Genomic DNA, 22,487 nt, shown 5'->3' with positions numbered 1-22,487 from the left:
ATTTCCCTCATTTTTAGTGTATTTTTATTCTGTTTCTCACCAGGTGTTCTCTCTCTGTGCAACACACACAATGGGTTAATAGAGTGTTAACATTCTTAATGGTCAGGTTAGCCTGGGGTAGGCATAGTATTGGAGGATTTGAAACTACATGAAACAGCTATTCAGGAATTATTTGGTTCACAGATACTTGCCCACATATGCTTGGGGGAGGAAGAGAAGAAAGTTCTTTCTTCAGGTTTGTCCTCCCTCTTCCCTCAGTTACTGCTGTGCATTCTTCCTGCCAGCGACTTCAGTGCCTTTTAGCCTTGCAAACATTTGATTTGTTATTCAGCTCAGTGTAAGCCTGCTAAGTGGAGGGACAGGAATAGTACTGAGGATGGATCAGCCTCTGTTGCAATAGAAATGTTCTTAGTTTGACATGAGCATATAAATTACAAGTTCATAGGGTCAATCCAAATATAATGTGGAATTTAGTCCACCCTTACCTCCTGTGTATTTGAAGTACATAAGAACATTAATACATTGTTTTTATAGCACAAGATCTGTGCAGTGATCTGCAAACTGACAAAATACTCCATCTTTTCTTAGATGTACTTACAAATCAATAGGATGAAGTGTCAAAGGCATGTCTTTGAGAAGCAGGTTCTTTAATACCTCTTCACACACTGACATTATTTTTTAAAAAAATATTGTGTTGAAGAAGTTGTGAGAAATCCCTTGACTTCTGTGTTTAACATCTTTATAAATATACACAGAGATATATTGCTTGGTTGGTTCAATCAGTAGAATTTTCACAGTGAAAGACATCTGCAAACGCTGACACAACTGTAAGTCTAAAAACTTCTGATCCTTCTAGTCTTTGGAAAGCAAACTGAATTCTTTTTTCCCAGATAATCTTGTGCAAATGTTAATAAAAGAAATAATTCAGTATTTGTTCCTAAATTGCAAAAGTTATAATGGGAAGTTGATTACAGGTAATTCCAGCTTCATATTTTTCACATTTCAGATTATTTGGACGTGAAAAGCCATTCATGCTCCAAATAAGTAATTGGACTAGATAACAGAAGTATGATGCTGTCTTCTTCCAAATGAGAATTTATGGCATGGAGAATCCTAGGAGATTCCTGGCAAACCTGAGATTGGACTGTTAAATTCCATAAATCTCATTCAGAATCACAGGTTTTTTTTACTTCTTGACAATAATTAGTTTTGTAGCATCCCAGTCTTTCAAAATTTTGGCCAAAAAAAGGAGGAGGGAGCAAATCTGTAGTGTTAAACCCAAGTTTTGCTAAAAGGTTTATTTCTGCTGCCTGGGAAAATCGGTCTTACAAGTTGTCACAGTATGGAGGAAAAAAACTCCAACATTTTTTCACTAGTTGCAGTCTGTACATACCATTTTTTGCATTGCTGATCAACACTTGTGCATGACGTTTCTGGCTAAGTACGTTTGTAGTTTTTCTTCTGTTCTGTTACTTCATTAATTTTTTTTCCCCCAGTAATAGGATTTTATTGTGTATTAATTACTTATTAAACTTAAGGTTAAAAATATGTCCTGCAGGTTTGCAGACATTCCGTATTGTTTAGGTTTGACTGCTTTATTAAAAGGTGTGAGAGTGTGGATGAGTTTGCAGGACTCGGAGGGCTGTTGATTGGAGAAGCTGCTTGCAGTCAGAAGACTGAGCTAAGATGGAGCAGTGATGAGATTAAGGCTAGGTTAGGAAAGTGATTACGGCTGGGGACCTGCTAATCACTGACCTCTGTAGGGATCCTGTAGTTTATCACTAATCTCACTTGCACTTGGCATTTTTCTGTGTTGCTGCTTCATTGTTCATAGCTGAGTGAGTAATTTGGCTTGGAATGAACAGGAGGAGGGTGCTGTGAGTCCAGCAGCTGCAGTTGTTGGCACTGGCTTGCTAAACATCCTTGCTGCAGCCAGCAGCATGCTTGGCACACATCAGCCAATAATACTTAAACATTGTCATGAAGAGAATAGGAGGTCATTTGTTTTAAGCCATTTCTTCAAATTGTGTGTGCAGATCTCATTTCCAGGAGTTCTGGTCTCAAGTATCAGAAGGAAAAAATGTATGTTGTATTTTGATATGTATTCATAATATATGTGTGTGCACATTATAGTTCTTTAAAATGCTAGAGAAAAGATACTGAAGCTGTGACAGCTTCTATTAATGAGTAGGCTATATAGCAGTGGAAAAGGAAGAAATTATTTCTCTGCTGCTGTTTCTCTGGGAAATGCATAGATATATAGTAAACATTGTTATGGCTGCATGTGTCAGTCTTGCCTCAAAGAAGGCAACACATCAAGTCCTAGAAGCAGAGATGGATTTGTGATTTAATCAAACATAATTTTTTTTCACTGTACTGAATAATTGCTGAATAGGATTTTTAATGCTCACAAAATTTAAAAAAATAAAGAGTGGACCTATAAGAATCTTATTCTATAAACTTTGTGTACTTTCTACCTCACGGTAATTTGGAAAGTAATATTGATTAGTAGAAAAATGCCTACTTTGTTGAAGGTTTTTTTTGCATCTTTTTATGTACCTGTCAGTGTAGCTTGTGCAGCTTGTTCCTTGTGGATCTGCATATGAAAAATTATTTGAACGTATTCATTCTGTGCGTAACAAAGGCATACTTCGCTGGATGTGGAGGGGGAGAAAGCTGTGTAATAATTGAGTTCTAGCTGAATTACAAACACCAGTTTAATAAACTTGAGAAGACAAAGAAATTCTCAAACTTGCCAACAATGCTTTGTTATAAACTGATTTTTTGGTAGACTATCTGTAGGGACCAGTTTAAAGTTTTATCATTGAAGAAATGATGTTTAGGAGCTGTAAAAAAATGCTTCAGTATTCACTAAAGCAGATTCTCTGTACAAGTAGGGCAGACATACTTCATGTCTGACAAACAGAGCAGCTGCCAGCTGTGGTCACTATAGCATTCATACTGGATGATAAACATTGCTTCATTAAAAGATGTTGTTGCTTTCCATATTGCCAACCAAACAAATTCTTACCAATAGCAAGGCACAGAAAGATCTTCAGTCTGTAAAGGGTTAATTCTGTGGGAATTGAAATAATTTTTTGAGAATTCTGTCATCTTTTGGTAAGCCAAGCATTATCTAGAAGCGGTGGGAAAAGGCTGTTTTATACTGGCAGGGATTCATAGCACATTCACTGTAGTTGTCCTCAGCTGAGTTAATGCAGAGCTGTTTTCAGCTCGCTATCACTTTGCATCTTGCTGTTTCAGTTCATTCTGTGCTAAGAGTATTTAGGCTATACAGCTGTTGAACGTAGAGATGTATTGTGAAAGACAATTCCTCATGGGGTATTCAAAGGCTATATTAAGTTGTGAGCGTATCACATTTAGACAAGTGATTGCAAGAGAAAAAAATTATTTACTAAATGCCTATTAATGTTTGAATTGTTCGAGAATGTGTCAGGGTTTTAAATTTATGTAGTTGGGAAATATTTGTGGTTCAAAATGCCTAATGGGATTTTCTTGGTTGGGTTTCTGTTAACTCCATAGTCCCTGTTAGGTGGTGACTAGGTCCTTGAAATTTTTCCTGATAAAAACACATGAAGCTTCAAAAAACAAACAAACAAAAACAAGCAAAAAAAATCCCCCAAGGCCCAGTAAAGCACATTAATTCCAAGTTATTACAAGATTCAAATGCCTTGTGAATTGACCTGTACAAATGTAAAATTTTTGCATATAACCAACTCAATTGTTTTTAAATATCTATTTCTTTATTCCAAATCTTCTTGGATTGCACAACTCTGATGTACAGACCCACTAGGATACAAACTGAAGGAAATTTTACCATGATGCTACTTTGTAAGCAAGGCATAGATTTTCTTCTAAAATGACAGCATCTTACTTTTTTGTTGTGTGAAAATACAATCAGATCTGAAGAGGAAATAAACTTCATCTGGGCATCTGCCTTACCTTCCCCGCTATAAGCCTGCACACTACCTTACCTCCATCTCTACACAAACCTGTGCAAATTAGTGTTCAGTAAGGATTTTGTCATTTACAGTGTTTTTTGCTCTCCTTCTTCTAATTAATGTCGAGTGCCACAGTCAGTTTCCTTATGTCCCCAAATGCTGAGCATTAGTGTTTCTGAATTTCCAGCTGCAATGCAGAAGAGGCTGTTGCTGTCTGTGCAGTGGGCACTGACTGAGACAAGACCTGAGAGCGGGCGTAACAGACTCAGCTGCAAATCTTGTGGGGTAGGCCTGCAAGCCATTTCAGGGTCTGCTTTGGCTCTCAGTCTCATTGTATTTTTCAAGTCTGCCTTCTCATAAGCAGTGAAACTCCAGTGATTTTGGGTTTTACTGCAGCCTCTATGTTTTTATGCTCTTCTGTCAGTCTGTGGAGAGTGTGAGTAAATAAGAAAGGTATTTCGTAAGCAAAAAACCACTAAAGGGATTCTACTTTGGTATATTTGGCTGTGTGTATGAGCTTCATTGGATGCTAGACTGCCCATGCATTGATCAGAGAGTGTGTATGGGACCTGTTTGTGAACACTGGAGGAAGTGTCATCTTCTCAAACTTAGCATTACCCACCTTTCAAGTACTTGTGAAGTATTGCTAAGTATTTTCTGTCACTATTGCTAAGTAAACATTACCCGTGACATTAGCTTACAAAGGTTTAACTAGTGAGAATAGCATTGTGCCTAGAGTGGAGCAGCTGAAGTGGGTTGAGGTGACAAGGGGCAGTTTGAAGTCTGTACTCTGTCACCTTTCCATTGTGTTGGTAGTGAACCTGTCCTGTGATATGGCCAGACAGCATGATGCTGGGAAATCTTGGTCTGTTGTCACTGGAGCTTCAGAGGCTTCACTAGACTCCAGTAAAGTGCTCTGATGGTGCCCAGGATCACTGGCCTCTGTCCCATCCTTGTGCTGTGTTAATGTGGAGACCAAGCTGCTGGCACTGCTGCAGTGCCACACCAGGGACCACAGGGTGTAGCTCCATGGTTTCAGAGGGAACCAGGAGCAGGACTTGAGTGTGGGCTCAATGTGTGCTCTTGTAGTGTGTGTCTGTCAATTTTTGGTGTTTACAACATGTGTACCTAATTTAACATTGTGACACTATTGGAAGTTTGAGAATCCTGTCTGAGTGTTTACATAGGAATGTGTTTGGGAGACTAGCTATGAAAGGCACCCTCTCATAGTTAATCCTGAGTTGTTTTCCAAACCCTTCATTGGAAAGCTAGGGCATTTGAACACAGGTTAAATGTTAATTTGCTCCAGCTAATTTTTGATAAATATTTAGGCACTGCAGCATCAGAAAGCTTTGACTTTTCCTGATCACTTCTTGGAACCAAACTTACTATAGATAGGGTTGTTGGAGTAAGCTTTTCTCCTTTAATATGAATCTGCCATACTATAAAAATTATAACATTTAAATAACATGATTTTATGCATTCTTATCTAACAATTTCTTGCTTGCAACACAAACCATAATTTAAATCATAATTTTTCTAGCCTCTGTAATTGACTCTTGTACAAATATTTGTTTTAAAGCCTGCCTGGAATACTGCATACTTCAGTCAAAGTTGTTTATCATGTGATATGAGATTCTCATTTTCTGGAAAGAAAATGCTGAGTCTGGTTTAAAATGAACAGCATGATTCATCCTCCTACTTATAATTTTGCATGCTAGGTATTTTATTTGCTTGGTGCTTGATAGATTGTTAGAGGCAAATTGCTTCAGCAGAAAAATTAACTTTTTTTCTCCCTTTGTTACTGCAGAGCTGCCATTTTTCAAGCAAACTATCATTGACCATAGCACTGGTAGCTATCACAGTGATAATCTTGCAGAGATTTTGTTCCAAGAGGTTCAGACTTCCTCCCTGCTTACACAAGATGCACTTTTAAAATGAACAAGGAGCATTCTTTAGATTTTCCTCTTATGAAATTCTATTTAGACTTTTGGTAAGAGAGAAAAATCAGAAGAAGCAAAGGAAGTCATTCTTGAAGTGCAATTGCAATAGCATGGAGCTATTTATCACTGAAATGGGAATGTGAAAGAGGCTACTTTTTCTTCTTATTAAGACAGGATAACACACACATCATTTGCAAAGGGAATGCCTAGTTGAGTGAGATACCATTCATTTTCAAATGGTAGATCTGGTTAATTAATGTTTGCCTTTGTATAAGACTCTGAGTGGTGGTACAGGGTTTTTCTGAGTCCGAACTGTGTCATAATTAGGACAGGCACATGCACTTGGTATTTTCTGTTACACATAAACTGGATGAGTGTCTGATGCTTGGCATTGTTCAGTGGACTTCTATTCAAGATTTTTTCAAATTGTTGATTGGTAAACTTCTGAGCTCTACTGGAGAACCTGCACACTGAGTTTTCATATACGACCATGCCATTTTGGTGGCATACCTAACAAGTACAGCACTAAGTAGTTTTTCTGAAGCTGGCAGCCCATAGCTAATGTCTTGTGACCTCAGGCAGCAGCATCAGAAGGCAGCCACTGTGCACCGTGTTCTCTGTGTGCTCCCTACAAAGATTGCATTATGGCAGAAAAGTCTGTTTTGCTGTCTTGCCCAGTTGTATTGCTTGAGTTTTGTACCTGCTCATCTGTACGTAAAACCAAAGCATTTTTAAAGATTTAGGGGTGAGTGTCAAGAGCTGAGTGTCTCAGCCATGGTTTAAGGTTGGCGTGAATTGTACCGTTTTGAATGAAGTTTTTGTTTGCTTTTCATGTGGTTTTATTTTATTGCTCAGTATATTTATTGTCTAAGAGAGATACGAGCTAAGTGTTAGTTTCATGTAGGAAGAAGAAATGTCTTAACGTGTCTCTACCTTTGCTTGTTGATGATGGAAATGAAAATAGACTTTTTCCTTTTGTATTTAAACATACTGAATAAGAATATTTTATAGAATCTGACTGGTTACGAAAGGAATTTAATTAGGTAAATATGTCATCTATTACTGTAGAGTTGCTTGAGTGTGTTAAACACAGACGTATAAAACCTGATTTTATTTGTGAACTTGATGTTTGTAAATTTATTATGATGCTAATAGATTTTCTGAATTGCATGTAAAAGGACAACTGATGTGGATGTGTAGAGGACTTTAAAAATAACTAGACTTCAAATTTTTTTCTTTTATAGGAAAAACCTCCGACAGAGGTCCGTTTCCACTGTATGCTAGAGATACAGGCTTACCAGGCTGTCAAGTAAGCACAGAATTTCTTCCTTCATTTTAGAGTGATGATTTCCTTCATGTTATTTCTAATGAGGCAGACTAAGAGTACTTTCATCATTGTTTAAAAATTGGTTTCGAGTGCACAGGAAATTTGACTGTTTAAAAAGTATAATTAGCATGTGATTACATTCAGTGTCTGTTGATAAAGATTTAAGTAACTAATATGTTTATAATTCTAATAAATTAATTTATGTTTATTTTCTCAAAGAGGAATATTTTTAAAATTTTACTATAGGTTGACTGTTTCCCTTGAACTGATATTTTCAGGAGTGTCTCTCTTCTGGACAGATAACATCTAGCTTATGAGTGTGACATCTTGGTTTTCAGTCTTTTAGCTAGTAGCTTGGGAAGTGTGAATGGGCAGCACCATGTGGCAATGCTTCCCCTATTAAGAAAGGATCATTCTCACAGCCTTTACTACTTCTCTGCAACGCAGATGTGGCAAACAAAGACCCATTTGTAGCCGTATGGGTGAGCTTTCAGCAACATTCTCCCAAAAAGCACTATAGCTCTTTACCTGAGAGTTATGGGCTTCACATTATTGCCAGTCTAGACAGTAAAACATTGTATTAGTGTAGTTACTGTTGTTGAGATAACTCTGTATGTACTCCATTTAAATATAGTAACTTAAATTTGACATTAGTTTGGAATCAAATTAATTTCCACGTTACTCTTTCATTAAGTTAATGTTTTGTATTGGAAAATGGTTTTATGTGAACTTTGCATAAAATTCCATTCTGCTTTGCAGTGATGAGTGTAATTTCTGTTCAGTTTCTCACTGAGGAAAATCCTTTATATATCTATATTTAGGATTGTTTCTATCTAGTACAATTTAATAATAGCTTTTTACTTGTAGCTGTTTAACCCTATAATCTTATCCATGTTTGTTTCTATTAACATCACTTTTAGTTCTGTTTATCCCTTTGATAAGCTTTCAGCTATTTAATCTCCCTCAGTTTATTTTTCCTTAAAAATTTTAGTAAGTGGGGAAAATGTTACTGTGGGTAAATCTGCATTAGTTCTATGTTCAGTTCTCATTCTGTGTTTCAATGAAAAAATGAATAGAGTTGACTTTCAATTAAATTTTAATTCCATTTAAAGTCATGTGATAAGTTACAGTTTGTACTTTATTTTGGTCTTTGTCAGGTAGGTCTGACAGCATTTTAATTCATTTAACTTGAACTGTGGTGGGATTTCTGAATAATTTTGAATATTTTTTGTTCATTTGTTTGTTTGAATGCATGGTAGTGCTTGAAATACAGCTCTCATTTCAGCTACAGTGTTTGAAATCTGTCATAGAGAAGGTCCAAAGTGATTATGAGAGGTCATTACAATCCAAATGAAGAATCAGCTGCATTGTCTCTGAGGCATGTGATCAGTTCTCAAAAAAGTCTAGAGATGGAAGAGACTGCATGACCACCCCAGGTTTTGTTTTCAACTCCTCAGGTGTAATTGCTTTAAGAAAGTTTCCCTGGTCCCTTTTCTAAACATCATTGTAATTAAAGTAGCTAACTCTTCTCTTACAGACACTGGACTTGAAGAAGAATCGATTCTCTTTTAAGTTTGTAGAGGCTGGAAAAACATTAGATGATTAAGATGATAAGGAGTTCTTAGGAAAGATAAGACATAACTGGAGTTAAATTCTACCTGGGTGTGTATAGTGCAGGTATATTTCAACAGTGGCTGTGTAGCAGGATTTATCTCACACTGAAATATTAGTAGAAAAGCTCATGCTCTGCTCTGAATGTTCTCCAGTAGGTTCACAACTCTATGGAATTCCAGTGCTTTAAATAGGGTCAAGTGCCTCACCTAGGGCCTTACCATCATGGCAAAAAGAAATTTCCTAGATCTTTCAGACATTACTGTGAATTTTTTGCTGGGTGGTACTTGCCTATTTTCCTAACAAATGTCCAGTTTCTGATACATATTTGAATTGTGGTGATCCAAAATTTCCCATAATGTTTTTATGGTGATGCTGGCTAGCTTGCTGTTCCTCACCCTGTGTTTTCAGTTTACAGGCTCCATGTACAAAAATGTATTTACTTTTATAAAACATTGCTTCCACCATCTCTAAATTTGTCAGTGCAATTTTGAATTCCAGCCTTGCACTACATTTGTAGATCCTTATGGGTTATTTGCTTTGTGAGTTTAGTAAGTGTAGTCTTCATTTTTCATCCAATTCACTAATTAAGAGGTGGAATGATGCCCAAAACAGACGCCTGCAAAGTCTCAGTTAATACATTCACCCACTGTTGATCACAAACTCTTAGCTGTTTTTTAATCAGCTTTGCTCTGTATTCAGCACTAGTTTTAGTTGTCCTTGGTTCCTCAGTTCATCTATGAAATGTGGAAGTGGTAAAAGCCTTATTAAAACATCTCTTGTGCAATCTGAGAGGGAAATTAATTTTATATAGCGTATTCCAGCTGAATCAGTATGACTTCTTCATTATCTTCTGACATTTGCAGTCTATTTCTTCCAGTATTCTTACAAAAAAAGAAAAAAGGAAATTTTGGTTGTTGGGGAATTACAAGGCACTGCTTTTCTTCCTATCTGCAACCAACCAGCCCCACTCTCTTCTAGTCTGTGCTCTGAACCAGGAGTTCTTCAAGGACAGTGGCTAGGTTTTCTGAAATGAAAAAATGACAAGAGCCAGTCTCCTGAATTTGTTATTGGGTACAGATGAATCGGAAATACCCAACTTCTCCAAATACTCCTGAATCCATCCTTCTCCTACCTCCTTTCCTTATTGTTATTCGATTAAAGGGTAGTAATAACCTAGTATGGCAGTGTGAGGAGTTTTAATTTTTACTTTCTGTGGAGTTTACAGAAGGCTGCAATGAAAATTTTCAAGACTAATGTAAACTGCAATGTTTCAGAGTCTTAGTATCATTCTCACCTTTTACTGAAAATAATCTAAGCAGTGATTTGTAGGGACTGTTTGCTACCTACAGGCTTTATATTTAGTCTGTAGGAGTTGAAGTGTGATTGATTTTCAATGCAGCTTAAGAACCTGAGTGGCTTAGGAAATAGAATCTGATTCAGCTGTAACATTTAGTCACAAGAATGTAAATATGGCTACTTTAGGAATAGTTTAGTAACAGGAAGTGCAGGTTCACAGGTTTTCTTTCCTTCAGGTGTTTTAAAAAAGCCAAAGAGGAGCATCCAAAAGTGTACAGACTCTTAAGTGGATGGGTAAGATGACAAATTGCAATTTATGTAGAGCTGATTTAGATGAATGTCAAAAATTTTTACCTGGAGGAAGAATTGGCAGCTTTTAGAAGAAATACTAAAATCTCTATTTTGCTGTCAGAATGAAATGCAGTGCTACATGACTTGCCACGAAGTCTCATTTTGTGTCTCTGAAATGGAGGGGGGGTGGTGGTTTGTGGTTTTTGTAGGGATCTCCACCATTCCTGTTGGCCATATAATTGCAGTTTTGGGAAGGACATCTTTTCACAAATTATAAATCAGGTAAAAGTCAATTTTTCAGAAAGCTTCTTGTAATAAAAAGGGTTTTCTTCATATTTGTGTAATTTAGTACTGAAAACAGTAGCTTATGTGAAAGAAACAAGATTAGACTTCAGATATTGAATACACTACTCCCATTTCCAATATCATCTAAAAGGTCCCCAGCTGTCGCTGCACATTGGTTTGACAGGTCTGAGCTCAAAGAAAGCCAGGGGTCTACACTGTTTTTAAAGTGAAATGGAGATAAATGTGCAGTACATGTGTAACTGTTAGTCCAATTCTTCTAATTGTTTGTGTGGGTCTTCACAGAAGGTGACTTTATCCCCAGGAGCCTGTGAGTGCCCTGGGTAATTGGTGGAGGAGGATGCTCCTTTAGCCTCACAGTGCCTGTCCCACTGGGCTCAGGACAGTAAATAGTTGGTGACTATCCCCTTAATATTCTATTTTCGTTCTAAAAAAATCATGCATGGAAAATAGACATGATGGATTTTTTGACATGTGGAGGTAACACATTTGTCCTCCCTTCATAATAATTTGAATTCTGCACACTATCCTGTGTGTGGGAAAGGAGGTAGAATCTGGTGGATGTAATGGATGCTAGGCAGGAACTAAAGAGGTATTTACCACTTGTAGTTTAAAGTGTAGCCTTTTATAAAGAGTCATATTTAATGTACTCTATTTTTGTTACTCCTTAATCTATGGTCTGCACAGAGATGTTATAACTTCAGAAGTTATAAAACACATTTAGAAAAAACTGCTGGTAAAACTTTAGAATATATGAGTGCTGGAAGGAGCTATGGATTTAGTTTACTAAATGCATTTCACTTAGATTATGTACAATCATATATATAATAATTTATAAAATATACATTATAGTACATGATGTATATACATATTGCATGTAATATATAGCACTACACAGACCATATGGATAATCTATATGATACTGTGTACACAACATATATTTTATTTAGTGCCAGATGGTCTTTAAACTAATTTTTGCTGCTATTGTTATTACTATATAAGTTTTGTGCATATTGGTAATACACAATAAATAAGGCAGCTTTTTCTTGGATAAGAAAATCCAGTAGAAAGCTGGTCTATCAATATTTGCAGTAATATTGCTGCCCCATTTTCCCTTCAGTAGCCATCAGCTCTGCTGTTGCCATGATGCTAATGTGAGATGACTCATTTAGCAGCATATTATTGCATCATTGCAACATGATGTAAGGCACATCAGGCTTTATTAAATTAGCCTGAATTTTGAAGTATGACAGTAACATTTTATGCACATTAGCACCACACTTAGTGCTCCTTATGGGCATATACTTCAAGTAAACGTATTAAGACATGATTTCAGACAACTTCTCAGAATTTATCAGTTTCTCCTTTCTTCACAATTTAACATGGGACTTTAAAAGATTTGCATCTTGTTGCCTGCAAATTGAGCTATTTATTAAAGAATAAAATGGCAGCGTGTTAGACTGTATTTGTTAGCTGTTACATCCTTAACAGACTTTAAAGTTTGTTTTATTTTTGTGCCAAAAAAAATATGTTTCTTAACAGACACTATAGGAACTTTTGAAATAAACCCCAAAAATGCCTTTAGCACCAATTTCTTGGGCAATTTAACAGATGATCACTTCAGCAAAAGAAATGACTGCAAGTGTATGTTACTTTGTCTTTGCATAGTCAGTAATTTGCCTCTTTAAAATTTAAAGAGACTTGAAAGCAGCTCGTGCAGAACTCAAATCTAAAGAATAACCCTGCAATGTTGGGGCAAGTAGTACCTCAGAGCTCACTCTTTAATATCTGAGGAAATATAATAAAGGTCCAACTCCAAAAATTTTAGCTTTATAGGGAGAATATAAAAGCTTGTTCATATTATGCCTAAGCAAAAATGGCAACTTTTTTGGTATATTACTGTATATTTTTCTATACTACTGGTGGTGAGGATTAAGCAAGCAAAAGTTAAATCACAAAGTAACATCAACTTAAAAGTATTTTTTTGATATGTTCATAAACTGTATAATTATAAGATGTGTATTTGGTGTCATTGAGAAGATTGACTGATTTTAATGTTTTTAATAATGCATCAGGTAATATTAAACAGCTGTAAGATTAAACATACAGACAAAAATGTGACTGTTAGGAGATAAGAATGCAAAATGTATGTGGGAAGCAGCAATGAGATTTACTGACAAAAATGGAAAAGTAGAGAAAAATATGAAAAATGTCTTTGGAAATACAAGTTTTGTGAAAACAAAGAACTCAGAAGTGACAACAGTGAAAGAAATGAGTGATTGTGAATAGTGGGGTAGAGCAGGATTTTAGTGGCATTTGACAGCTGAGATGTTTCTTAAAATGTAAGAGACTAGGAAAAGGTATTTTTGTAGCACATCATGTTTTCCAAGGTGGTTGATGTTCAACTGTGTGTGGAGGCACACAGATAAATCCTCCTCAGTCTGCAGGGATGGTCCTGAGGAGCAGCAGGCACTGGCACTGCAGTTGCTCCTAGGATGCTTTGCCAGGGTTTCTGTTTACCAGTGGCTATTAAACAACCAGAAATCTTCCTCCTCACTGCTGGTGTATGTTTGAGGATGCTTTAGATGGGTCTTTCCAATGAGGCAGAAAATTACATCATTTTCTGGACCTTTCTGATGAGTGGGGCCTTAGAAAGGCTGCAAGCAGTGGTGCCAGTTGCTTTTCTTCCTTCCTTACATGGTTTTAGAAGCAGTATAGAGAACATGATGTCTCCTTAAATCCAAGTAATACTGAGTTATGGAAGTATAAAAAAAACTTAAGGCTTGTACATGTGTGGGGTTTTTAATACTGATATAACTTTAAAGCTGAAAAACTGATTTTATTTTGTAAATTTTCTCTTTTTAATCTCCCCTTGTGTGACACTTTTGATATCAGGTGTCTCCCTGGAGCAGATTTTTACAGCTGAGCTATCAATCTCTAAGAAATGCAGCTGCTGAAGGAAAGGCTGACACAATGTTAACTGAAGCAGTGACTCTGGATTCTGCCACCTGATACCATCCTAAAAGATTGGGATGGGGAGAGGGATATATAGTTTAAGGGCAGATGGAATGCCTGAACTTTAGTTTATTTTGCTTCATTTTACTTCTCAAGTAGAATCAAGCAATATTAACTTTCTTTTCATCATGATTTATTAGAAGTGAATTACTTATTGTGCTGTTGGGAAAATATCTACTGTCACTCAGCAGATAAGGAGTCTGCAGAACCTTTTTAGAAAGTAAAAATGTATGGGGCACAGGCTAGATTTCATTTTCCAGCGCTGGAGGTGACCACCTGAAGTTAATCAGGGAAGACATTCCCCCTGGAATGAAGTGGGTAGCAGGTGTTAGGAATTCATTATAGTTGGAGGAGGGATGCTATTTATAAAGGGGGAGCAGTTCTGTAAGGAATCATTTTCAATGCCTTTACCAAGCAAACAGTCTCTTGTCTTTGCCCTTCTCTTTCTTACACTATTTAGGGTTGGCAAATTTTTTTGCCACCTTTACTTTTTGTTTATTTTTTATTGTTTTTAAGGTTATGAATATTCTGTAAACTAATATACATATTGTCTTGCATATTGCTACATTAGGAAGTAAAAATAATGCTACAGCACTGAGTGCCCATGAAACTTCTTTGCTGAATTGCTATTTGTGTCCAGCTTTTCTGACTGCCTCAGACCTGGGTGCTTCTCAGTTACAAATGTATGGTATTAGTGGAGGATGGGGGAAATATTAGCTCAGCTCTGTACTCCCAGCCATGCCTGTTTATCTGAATGAGCTGGATTGCCCTTTGGATTTTCTTGAAGTCTGCATTCCCTTTTTCTGTAATTACTCTAGTATGTTAAGCCCCCATTTACCTTCTGTTTTTAATTAATAGGTAGAGAAAGTCCTTTCCCAAACTTCACATATGGACAAATAACTTGTGTCAAGAAGAAAAGAGGCCCTGAGTAGGACTGGGTAGGGGGAGTTGAGTGGTGTAGGCAACCTGCTGCTGAGCACTGCTTCCTGGGAATGGGTGGGAGAGTAGAGCTTGGCACTCAGACAGTGATGGAAAGAAGCACAATATTTGTCATTTACATTCCTTCCTCGTGGAACTAAACCATCCAACCTGTATTGATTCCAGCTGTATTCTGGAGTGCTTTTCGAGACACTGGTGCTTCTGCTGGCACAGGTTTCTGAAGGGCAGGGAGAGAAGGATAACGTTTATTCAGGAGAGGGGATTGTAGCCTAAGACATTTCCTGGCCCTTTCCTAGCACCCTAGTATTGAACCGAGCTCTCCCTTGGTCATATGTGGAAACATATGGGGTCTCCATGGTAAGTCCTAACAATTAACTGGTTGCTTTATTAAAGTACCCTCAATATGTTAATAATTTTCTGACTTGGTGCTTAGAGCAAGAGAGGTTTTTCTCTTGGTTGTGTAGGAGAGGAGATGTACAATTTCCATATTATATACATGAAATTATCTACTAATGGTCTGAAATATTTTTACATCTTTTTTGCTGAAGAGGCAGAGGGAGGAACAGATGCAAAGATAGTTTGAGCTTTGTAATGTCCTTTATAGTCTGACTTCTGTAAATAAGACTCAGCATAAAATCCTGTATTATAATATTGACTACTCGTGCTAGTATCTTGTAATCATAAAGGAAAGCAAGAATGGTGGTACCATAACCACTCAGCAACTTCTCTTGTAAAATTTTGGAGTTTTCCAGAAAGCTCCAAATACTGTGACTTTTGTATAATCACAGTAAGAAAGCTGTTCAAATTACTGTTTTCATAATGTAGCAAAAAGATTCAAAGGCAAAGGGAGGGGTGCCTGACCTGTAATCACAATGCTTAGTAATGCCTTCCTAGAATTCAGTCAGCAACGCAAAAATACCTTGCCTGGGGGGATGAAGGAAGACAAGCTGAGCCAGCATAACCTCCGGGACTGGACACCAATATCAGCAGGGTGCTGCTTTAGAAGCATAAAACTGAATTTGTAGTCTTGCCAATATGCAGCATCAGTGCAGGGAAGACAATATTACAAAAGAGAAGGAAGGGACTTTCCAAATATTTGTATTAGTCAAGGTCTTTAAAGACATTTAGATGCAAAAAGAATACAAAATTATTCCTTCCCTTTGCATTTAATCTTTGCTCTCCTCACTGCTAAAAAAAACCCCATATATGTAATTCTGAATAAACTCCTTTCTTCTCTTTCCTCTGGCCCCGTGTTCAGTCCCAGTATATTTACACATGAACAGAGGTACACACATGAATAAGCAGCTCATGGTGATCCAGAAAAGCTTTGGCATAAAAAGAGAATATATTGATAACCTGATCTTCATCGGCGTTAATGTTAATTGGAAAGACAGTAAAGCGAAATGTAATTTTGTTTATGATGTTGCATCACTTCAGTATTTAGTACCCTAGGTAGCTGGTTTTTAATCCAGTGAGCTAGATTAGCCTGATTACACTGGCAGGATGCAGTTGATGGATGACTGTCATTATCTTCTCAAACCTGCACGATACTTTAGGTATAGGAGATGATAATTAAATTTTCAAGAGACTACACTGAGATTATAAGACCTAAGTATTTTTTTAAAATGAGGAATATGTTTGCAATTATCAACATGTTGTTAGAGGATCCTCTCCTGGGATGTTTTATTAGCAACCCCTGATTTCCTTTAAATTGATCAAGAAAAAAAGGCTCAAGTTATCATATAACACTTTAGATGTTGTTTTGGTTTTCTAATTCTGATATTTTCTTTCTCCAGAAACAGACCAAAAGTGTATCTGATCAAATCTATTGGTAATGGCTTGAAGATGTACAGGTTAGCACAATATATTTAATGAAACGTTGTTTGAGACAAAACACTAGAGAGGATCATAATTAATGCCTCATTTTCTGTCAGTTGCTATTGATTACTCATTCAGAGTCCCTTTGTTCTCAAAATGGTAACACTGTATTTCACATTACTATTTGATGATATTCTCAGGATGAGATTCTTTAACAACATGCTGATAATTGCAAACATATCTCTAAAATTTAAATTTAAAATGAATTTACATCATATGTCAGTGTTTTTTCCAAATTCAGCTCCTATTTTGGAGTGCATATTCATTACAGTTTCCAAAGACTGGAGACTTGAGTAAAGTGAAATTCAACACTTTATATCTTAGTTATATTTTTGGCTTAAATGTGGATGTGGAATGATGTGGAACTTGAGTGAATGGTCTTTTTGCAGCCCTAACCTCTCTACTGGACTAGGATTTCAGAGCAATTATTAGTTGAGATTTTAGTGTTGTGCTGGGTTTTCCTTTGGAAACACCATAACAAAATATACAACTTTGCTGGGGGATTTTGCAAATTTACCAGAGTTTGACTTTTCTGTTTTGTTATGTTCTTTTAAGCCAGCTTATGCAAATTGTCAGGTTTATCTATAAGGCAAGACATGCAATACTGAGACACATTATAGCCATACTCTAAGTCATCCAAATAGCTCACTGAGTAAAAAGGACGTGCACATGAAACTTGTGCTCTACCCAGGGCAACATTTCAAGTTTACAGTAAGACAAGGAATGCACTTGCCATCTGCTCTGTGTAATTCTGAGAAATAGAGAGATGCCAAGTGAGTTTGTCAGCAACTGTGGTGGGATAATGGAGGGATTTGATTGCAATGAATGGTGTTGCATTACATTATTTTGTAAAAGTAAAGTATCCAAGCTCCCAATTTTTAACTAAACACTCAAGTGCCATTTTTTTTTACCTTGACAGTTTTCCTGCTTTAAATAGGCACAGCCTAACTACTAGCATAAACTTTATGAAAAGGAATCTAATGCAGAAAAATAGGAAAAATCAAATCTAGTTGACTGTTGGGGAGGTTTTCAAGATCTAAGTTTGCAGTTGGCGAGTTGCAGCTCTCATTTCACTGCCAAAGCAGACTGCCTTATTATGCCAGCATATAATAGGCCTGTCATAATCAGTTGCATGTAATGGGCTAATGCTTTTATTCTCAACCATATTATTCTTTTGCTAGAAAATAATGAATAATGTAAAGGCACACAGTTGTTTTTGGATGAAACTATTGCATAGTTTGGCTATGGGAACATTTGAATTCTTAAAAGTGTTTGCCAGTGTTTGCATTTAAGAAAAGAATGTGAACAGGATTTAGACCAAGAAGCACAAGGCTACCTGCCTATGGCAAATGCATTTTTGCATAGGTAAAACTTTATATAGTTTGTGGGAGTGTGTTTGTTTAGAACTGTTTGTGTGTTTTTCAGGACAGCTTGGCTTTCCTGTTTGCATAGAGCCTAAATGTTAGAGAGCTGCAAGGAATATTATGTAAGGACATCTGTAGGCCTTTACTTATCCACTTTTTTTTTTTTAATATCAAAGTCAAATCAAGAAATATTTACCGACATATTAGAATTCTGCTGGCTGGTGTCCTAGAAGTTCATTGAAGGCAGAGCAGTGTTTGGCATCAAGTTGTATCTGAAGAGTTACAGAGTTGGGCTGGAGAGAAGAAAGCTTAGGAATTAGTCAAACTCTTCTTTACTTTTATGTTTAAATTCTTTGAAGGAATCAATTTAAAAACCATTTTAAAATAAGTTGACTAAGGAACTTCTTTTTATCTCAGGCGTGTAAGCATATGGTTGATTGGCTTGTTAGTTTGAATGGAAGTGAACTTTGCCTGCATGGAAGTGCAGCTGCAATGCAAAGTCACTTGTTTCCTGTGACAAAGGTGCATAAATCCACCCCCTATATGTAGATATGATTATTTTCCCCCCACCTCATCCTTGCAGTACGTTGAATAGATGACTCCCCTGTATTTCATTTTTATGAGAATACTCTTTAGGAAAGTGACCCCTTGGAAGCATTTGTTGAGATAGTGGCCCTTGTGAAAGACTTTCCTATTTGGGTCAGGCCATGCCATTTCCCCTGGGGCTGTCAAAACTGTTTCTTGGTTTCTCTGAAAGGGATAAAACTCTAAAGTTAAGCAGTCATGTTTGCATCTTTTTCTCCTTTCTCTTCCGAATCAGGCTTGCTGTGTTCCTAGTTGATTGTATTAAAACCCCTTTTTTTTTTCTCTCTTTTTTTAGTTATTGAACACTCATTCCTTTGGGAAAACATTACTTTAAATAACTTTTTGTGTATCTTGAAACTGGGTATATGCATTATAAAATCCAAAGAGGCCATTTTTTAGGGGTGATGCCTCTTTATTTACACTGGTGATACAGACAAGGACATGGACAAGCATTCAGGAGGATAACCAGTCATTGATTATTCTTTGGTAATTGGATGCCTGCTTGGCAGATGAGGTTCAGAGTGAGGTGCAGGTTCTCTGTGGAGAATGCCCCTAACTCCATGTGTAAGTGATCTGCCTCTGTGCCTCGGACACTTCCTCAGGAGAAGCTTGATGCTGATAATACAAAGCTTTTTTTGCTATCCTCAGTGGTATTTTTGTATTCTTTTCTTTATCAGATGCCCTTAGGAAAGGATCAGTCCTAATCAATATTTTTTCTCAATTGGTTCAAACAGGCAGAAAAATCAATGAGCTGAACTAATGACATCTATTTTTATTTTCTTTTGGTGGACTGAGGAACAATTATAAAATTATAAGCAGATGTTTCGTTTGATTGGTCCAATGGTAGTAGAGGGTTGTGGTTTTGTGTTGTTTTGGGTTTTAAATCCTTTTTTGTGTATAAAAAATGGTTACTCAAACGCAGTATAGATCGGAAAACTTCTTCAGAGTGTGTTGCACAGCTTGAGGTTTATGGTGTATTCACTCTAGTGCTTACACACTAACTGTGTTATTGTAGAAGCCAGGCTGCTTTGAAATTTAGGGTCTGGTGAAAATGTCAAACACTGGAATACTTAGGACAAGAGCAAGAGTGGTAAATGTCATGAAGTAAAGGTTGGAGGTTAAATCTGGAAAAGATACAAACACACCTTCTGGAATGACTTTGTAGAAATGAATTTAAGAGTTTTTACTGGTTGGTTCTTCTTTTTTTTTTTTTTTTTCCCCCCAAGCATCTGTATGGATCCCATTGCATTTCCAAAATCCCTCCAGTGATCAGGGGAGGTGCTGGGGTAGCAGGGAGGGTTTCTTTAATGTGGACGGGCCATAGTTGCTAATTGTGTTTGACAGCAGGCTGCACTCTCTGACCTCCCGAGGTCCCTGCCAGCCTCGGCACTTCTGCCATCCTGGGAGGGGGACCTTGCCTCAGCTACTTGAAATGATAACTATCACAATACTTCCTCCCTTCCCCACAGGCTATGTAAAGAAGTTTTCCTTTAGACCTCGGTATTCTTGGTCAAGAAGATTAAATACTGGCCTAAGTGAGAACTGGTTTCATTTCTTCTGGCCAGTGTTGGTTTGAAGGAGCTGCTTTTCACAAAACATTGCCCAGGTTCTCTGCATAGTGTTCACCTCTAAAACCGTAGTAAATGTTTAGAATGGTATCTTTGATAAATTCAGATTTATACTGAATAAGCCAGATATTCTGATGTTCAGAATGTTTTCTGCTAAACAATAAAATCTTAACTGTTTGACCAAAGCAAAAATTAGAAGCTTGGAGCAGCCCACCAACAGATTTCCCCCATGCATGTATTTGCCATATACTTTTGTCACCCTATCAGAGTATCTCATTTTAATATGAGTTTCAGATTAAGAATTCTGTTTCAAAGACTATTGTAAGAATACAAGTGAAGAACTTAAGATGAGAGGAAGCTATTTCAATGAAGTAACATTTTTAAGAAATTTTAATCTTCACACTTTTGTATAAAATTCTTAACACTTTTGGCCCTTCCTTTAGTTTGTGATGGGACAATTCTTTCACTTCCTACTCTATTCAATTAAAATTAAGATTTTCATGCTCATTAGTCATCAAACAAGAAAAGAGAAATTTCAATGGTGATACAATGCAAAAAAAGAAAAAACAACTTATATATTCTATATATTTTATTCTATATATTATGTAACTCTGAAGTCTTAATTTTCTGCTAATCCCAGTGCATTGCAAAGTAGAAGGCATTTAGTACCTTACTGTGAGCTGTATGTGTGAACTTCACCTTTCACAACTCCTCACACCAGACAAATCACTTTGGATGCTCTAGGATAATCCAAACATGGATCATTTATGAACGAGCTGTTTGGGCCTCAGAAGGCAAGGTGAGGAGAGGCAGGAGCAATGAGTGGCCTCTGCAGCTGTGCCCGTGGGCTGCTGTGTCCCCAGCAGGCAGCAGCACTGGAGCACTCCTGCCACAGTCCAGCCCACAGGTGGGTTTGGTGAAACCTCTGCCACCTGCAGGGGCACGAGGGCTCCTCCTGGAGAGCAGCTGGATGGGACAAGCAATGTTGGCTTGGGAGTAGCGAGGCTGAAGGAGAAATTAGTCAGGGTTTTGCTATAAAAGTTACTCCAGTTAGCAGCTTCTGTCTTAGCATCATCTTCAAGGAAATGTCAGTGCAGATGAATCTAAGCAAAACATCCCCGTTGTCTTGCCAGTGGTGCTTTACCCTTGTGTACTGCACCATGTACTGACCACAGCTGAAGAAATCAAATTGCTTCCATGTGACCTTAAATCACTGGCAGACATTAAGAGCAGTGTGTCTTTAGCTGTGTGCAATGTGGAGTGGATGATGCTCCATGAGGAAAGCTGTATGCACCAGCCAGGAGTGAAACACAGGCAATTTTTACCACCTGGTACATTTTCTGTACAGGCAGTTCCATGGGTCTCACTCCAAGTCAGGATTTTCTAACTAAAACAAAGCTAAGCATAACATCACCTGTAAAAAACTATGTTATTCTAGATCACCAACATTCATTTCAGTTTTACAGAGGAAATCCAAATAATGTGAGGTCAAACAAAATACAATGTAGTTGTTAAGTGTTTAGAATGCTTTTGTTTTTACTGCATTAAAAGGGAACAAAAAGGGTAGGCTACAACTACCTTGTTAGTTTGAAGTTTTTAAAATACCAATTTTTCTGTTCATTAATCTGCTCTGTTATCTCTTGTCTGCATTTGATTTTTTTTTTTTTTGGACAATTTCATTCCATGTTTTTATGAATGCAATCTAAGTCTTGATTTCTGAGTATGTGCTAAAACTTAATGTCACACTATAAACTCTTAGCAGTTTTTATCAATTATGTTTATATTGTGTAATAGAAGAGGTGTTATGTTGCAAGCTAAACAAAGGATTATGATTTTTGTTTAAAATTTAAATATGAATTGATTCTTTCAGATGTTTTCAGCTGAAATGGTTATGGCTGTCTGGAGGCTCACAGCCAAACTTGCTCTGCCTTTCTGAGTTACACTATAGTACATACTCTGAACATTGATTTTAAAAAGTCTACATTTTTTTGGAACTCTAGAACCTTCACTAAATCCCAGTAAATTCCTATAAATGCCAAGAACAGCAAGTGTGGTTAATAGTTTGTCAGCCTGACATATTAACAGCTGCATTATTACAGAGCTTAATTTGACTTTTCTCTGTGTACTTTTGTAGTCTAGTCTGCTTCGGTCTGATATGGGGCTTGGAAGTCCAGGTCAGCTGTCATCTTCTGGAAAACCTGGAACACCCTACTACCCATTCTCTGGCACAAATCAGCGCCGACGACCACTTCATGACTCATCAGCTCTTGGTAAGTAATGCAGAGTTGAAAACTTTTGTTCATGATGCTTCTCTGCAGATTTATTTTAACAGTTCATTTAATATACAGGAGATTGCTCTGTGCTGAGCAGTTGAAATTAAACCAAACTGCTATATAAGAGAA

The 22,487-nt window shown here is 37.1% G+C and overlaps 1 protein-coding gene across 1 annotated transcript in view; it reads left to right on the top strand.

Moving 5' to 3' along the window:
- The window catches only part of TCF12 (transcription factor 12), a 158,633-nt gene that overhangs the window by 81,693 nt on the left and 54,453 nt on the right, over positions 1-22,487 (top strand). Inside the window, exons 6-7 of the mRNA XM_062501752.1 lie at positions 7,150-7,214; positions 22,220-22,355. Coding sequence (XP_062357736.1) covers positions 7,150-7,214; positions 22,220-22,355 — 201 coding nt within the window. The remainder of the gene's footprint in view (positions 1-7,149; positions 7,215-22,219; positions 22,356-22,487) is intronic.

This window comes from Cinclus cinclus, chromosome 13 (genome assembly GCF_963662255.1).
Source record: "Cinclus cinclus chromosome 13, bCinCin1.1, whole genome shotgun sequence".
Taxonomy (NCBI): domain Eukaryota; kingdom Metazoa; phylum Chordata; class Aves; order Passeriformes; family Cinclidae; genus Cinclus; species Cinclus cinclus.
Note: the sequence above shows the minus strand (reverse complement) of the source record. Positions and strands in the feature narration are given on the sequence as shown.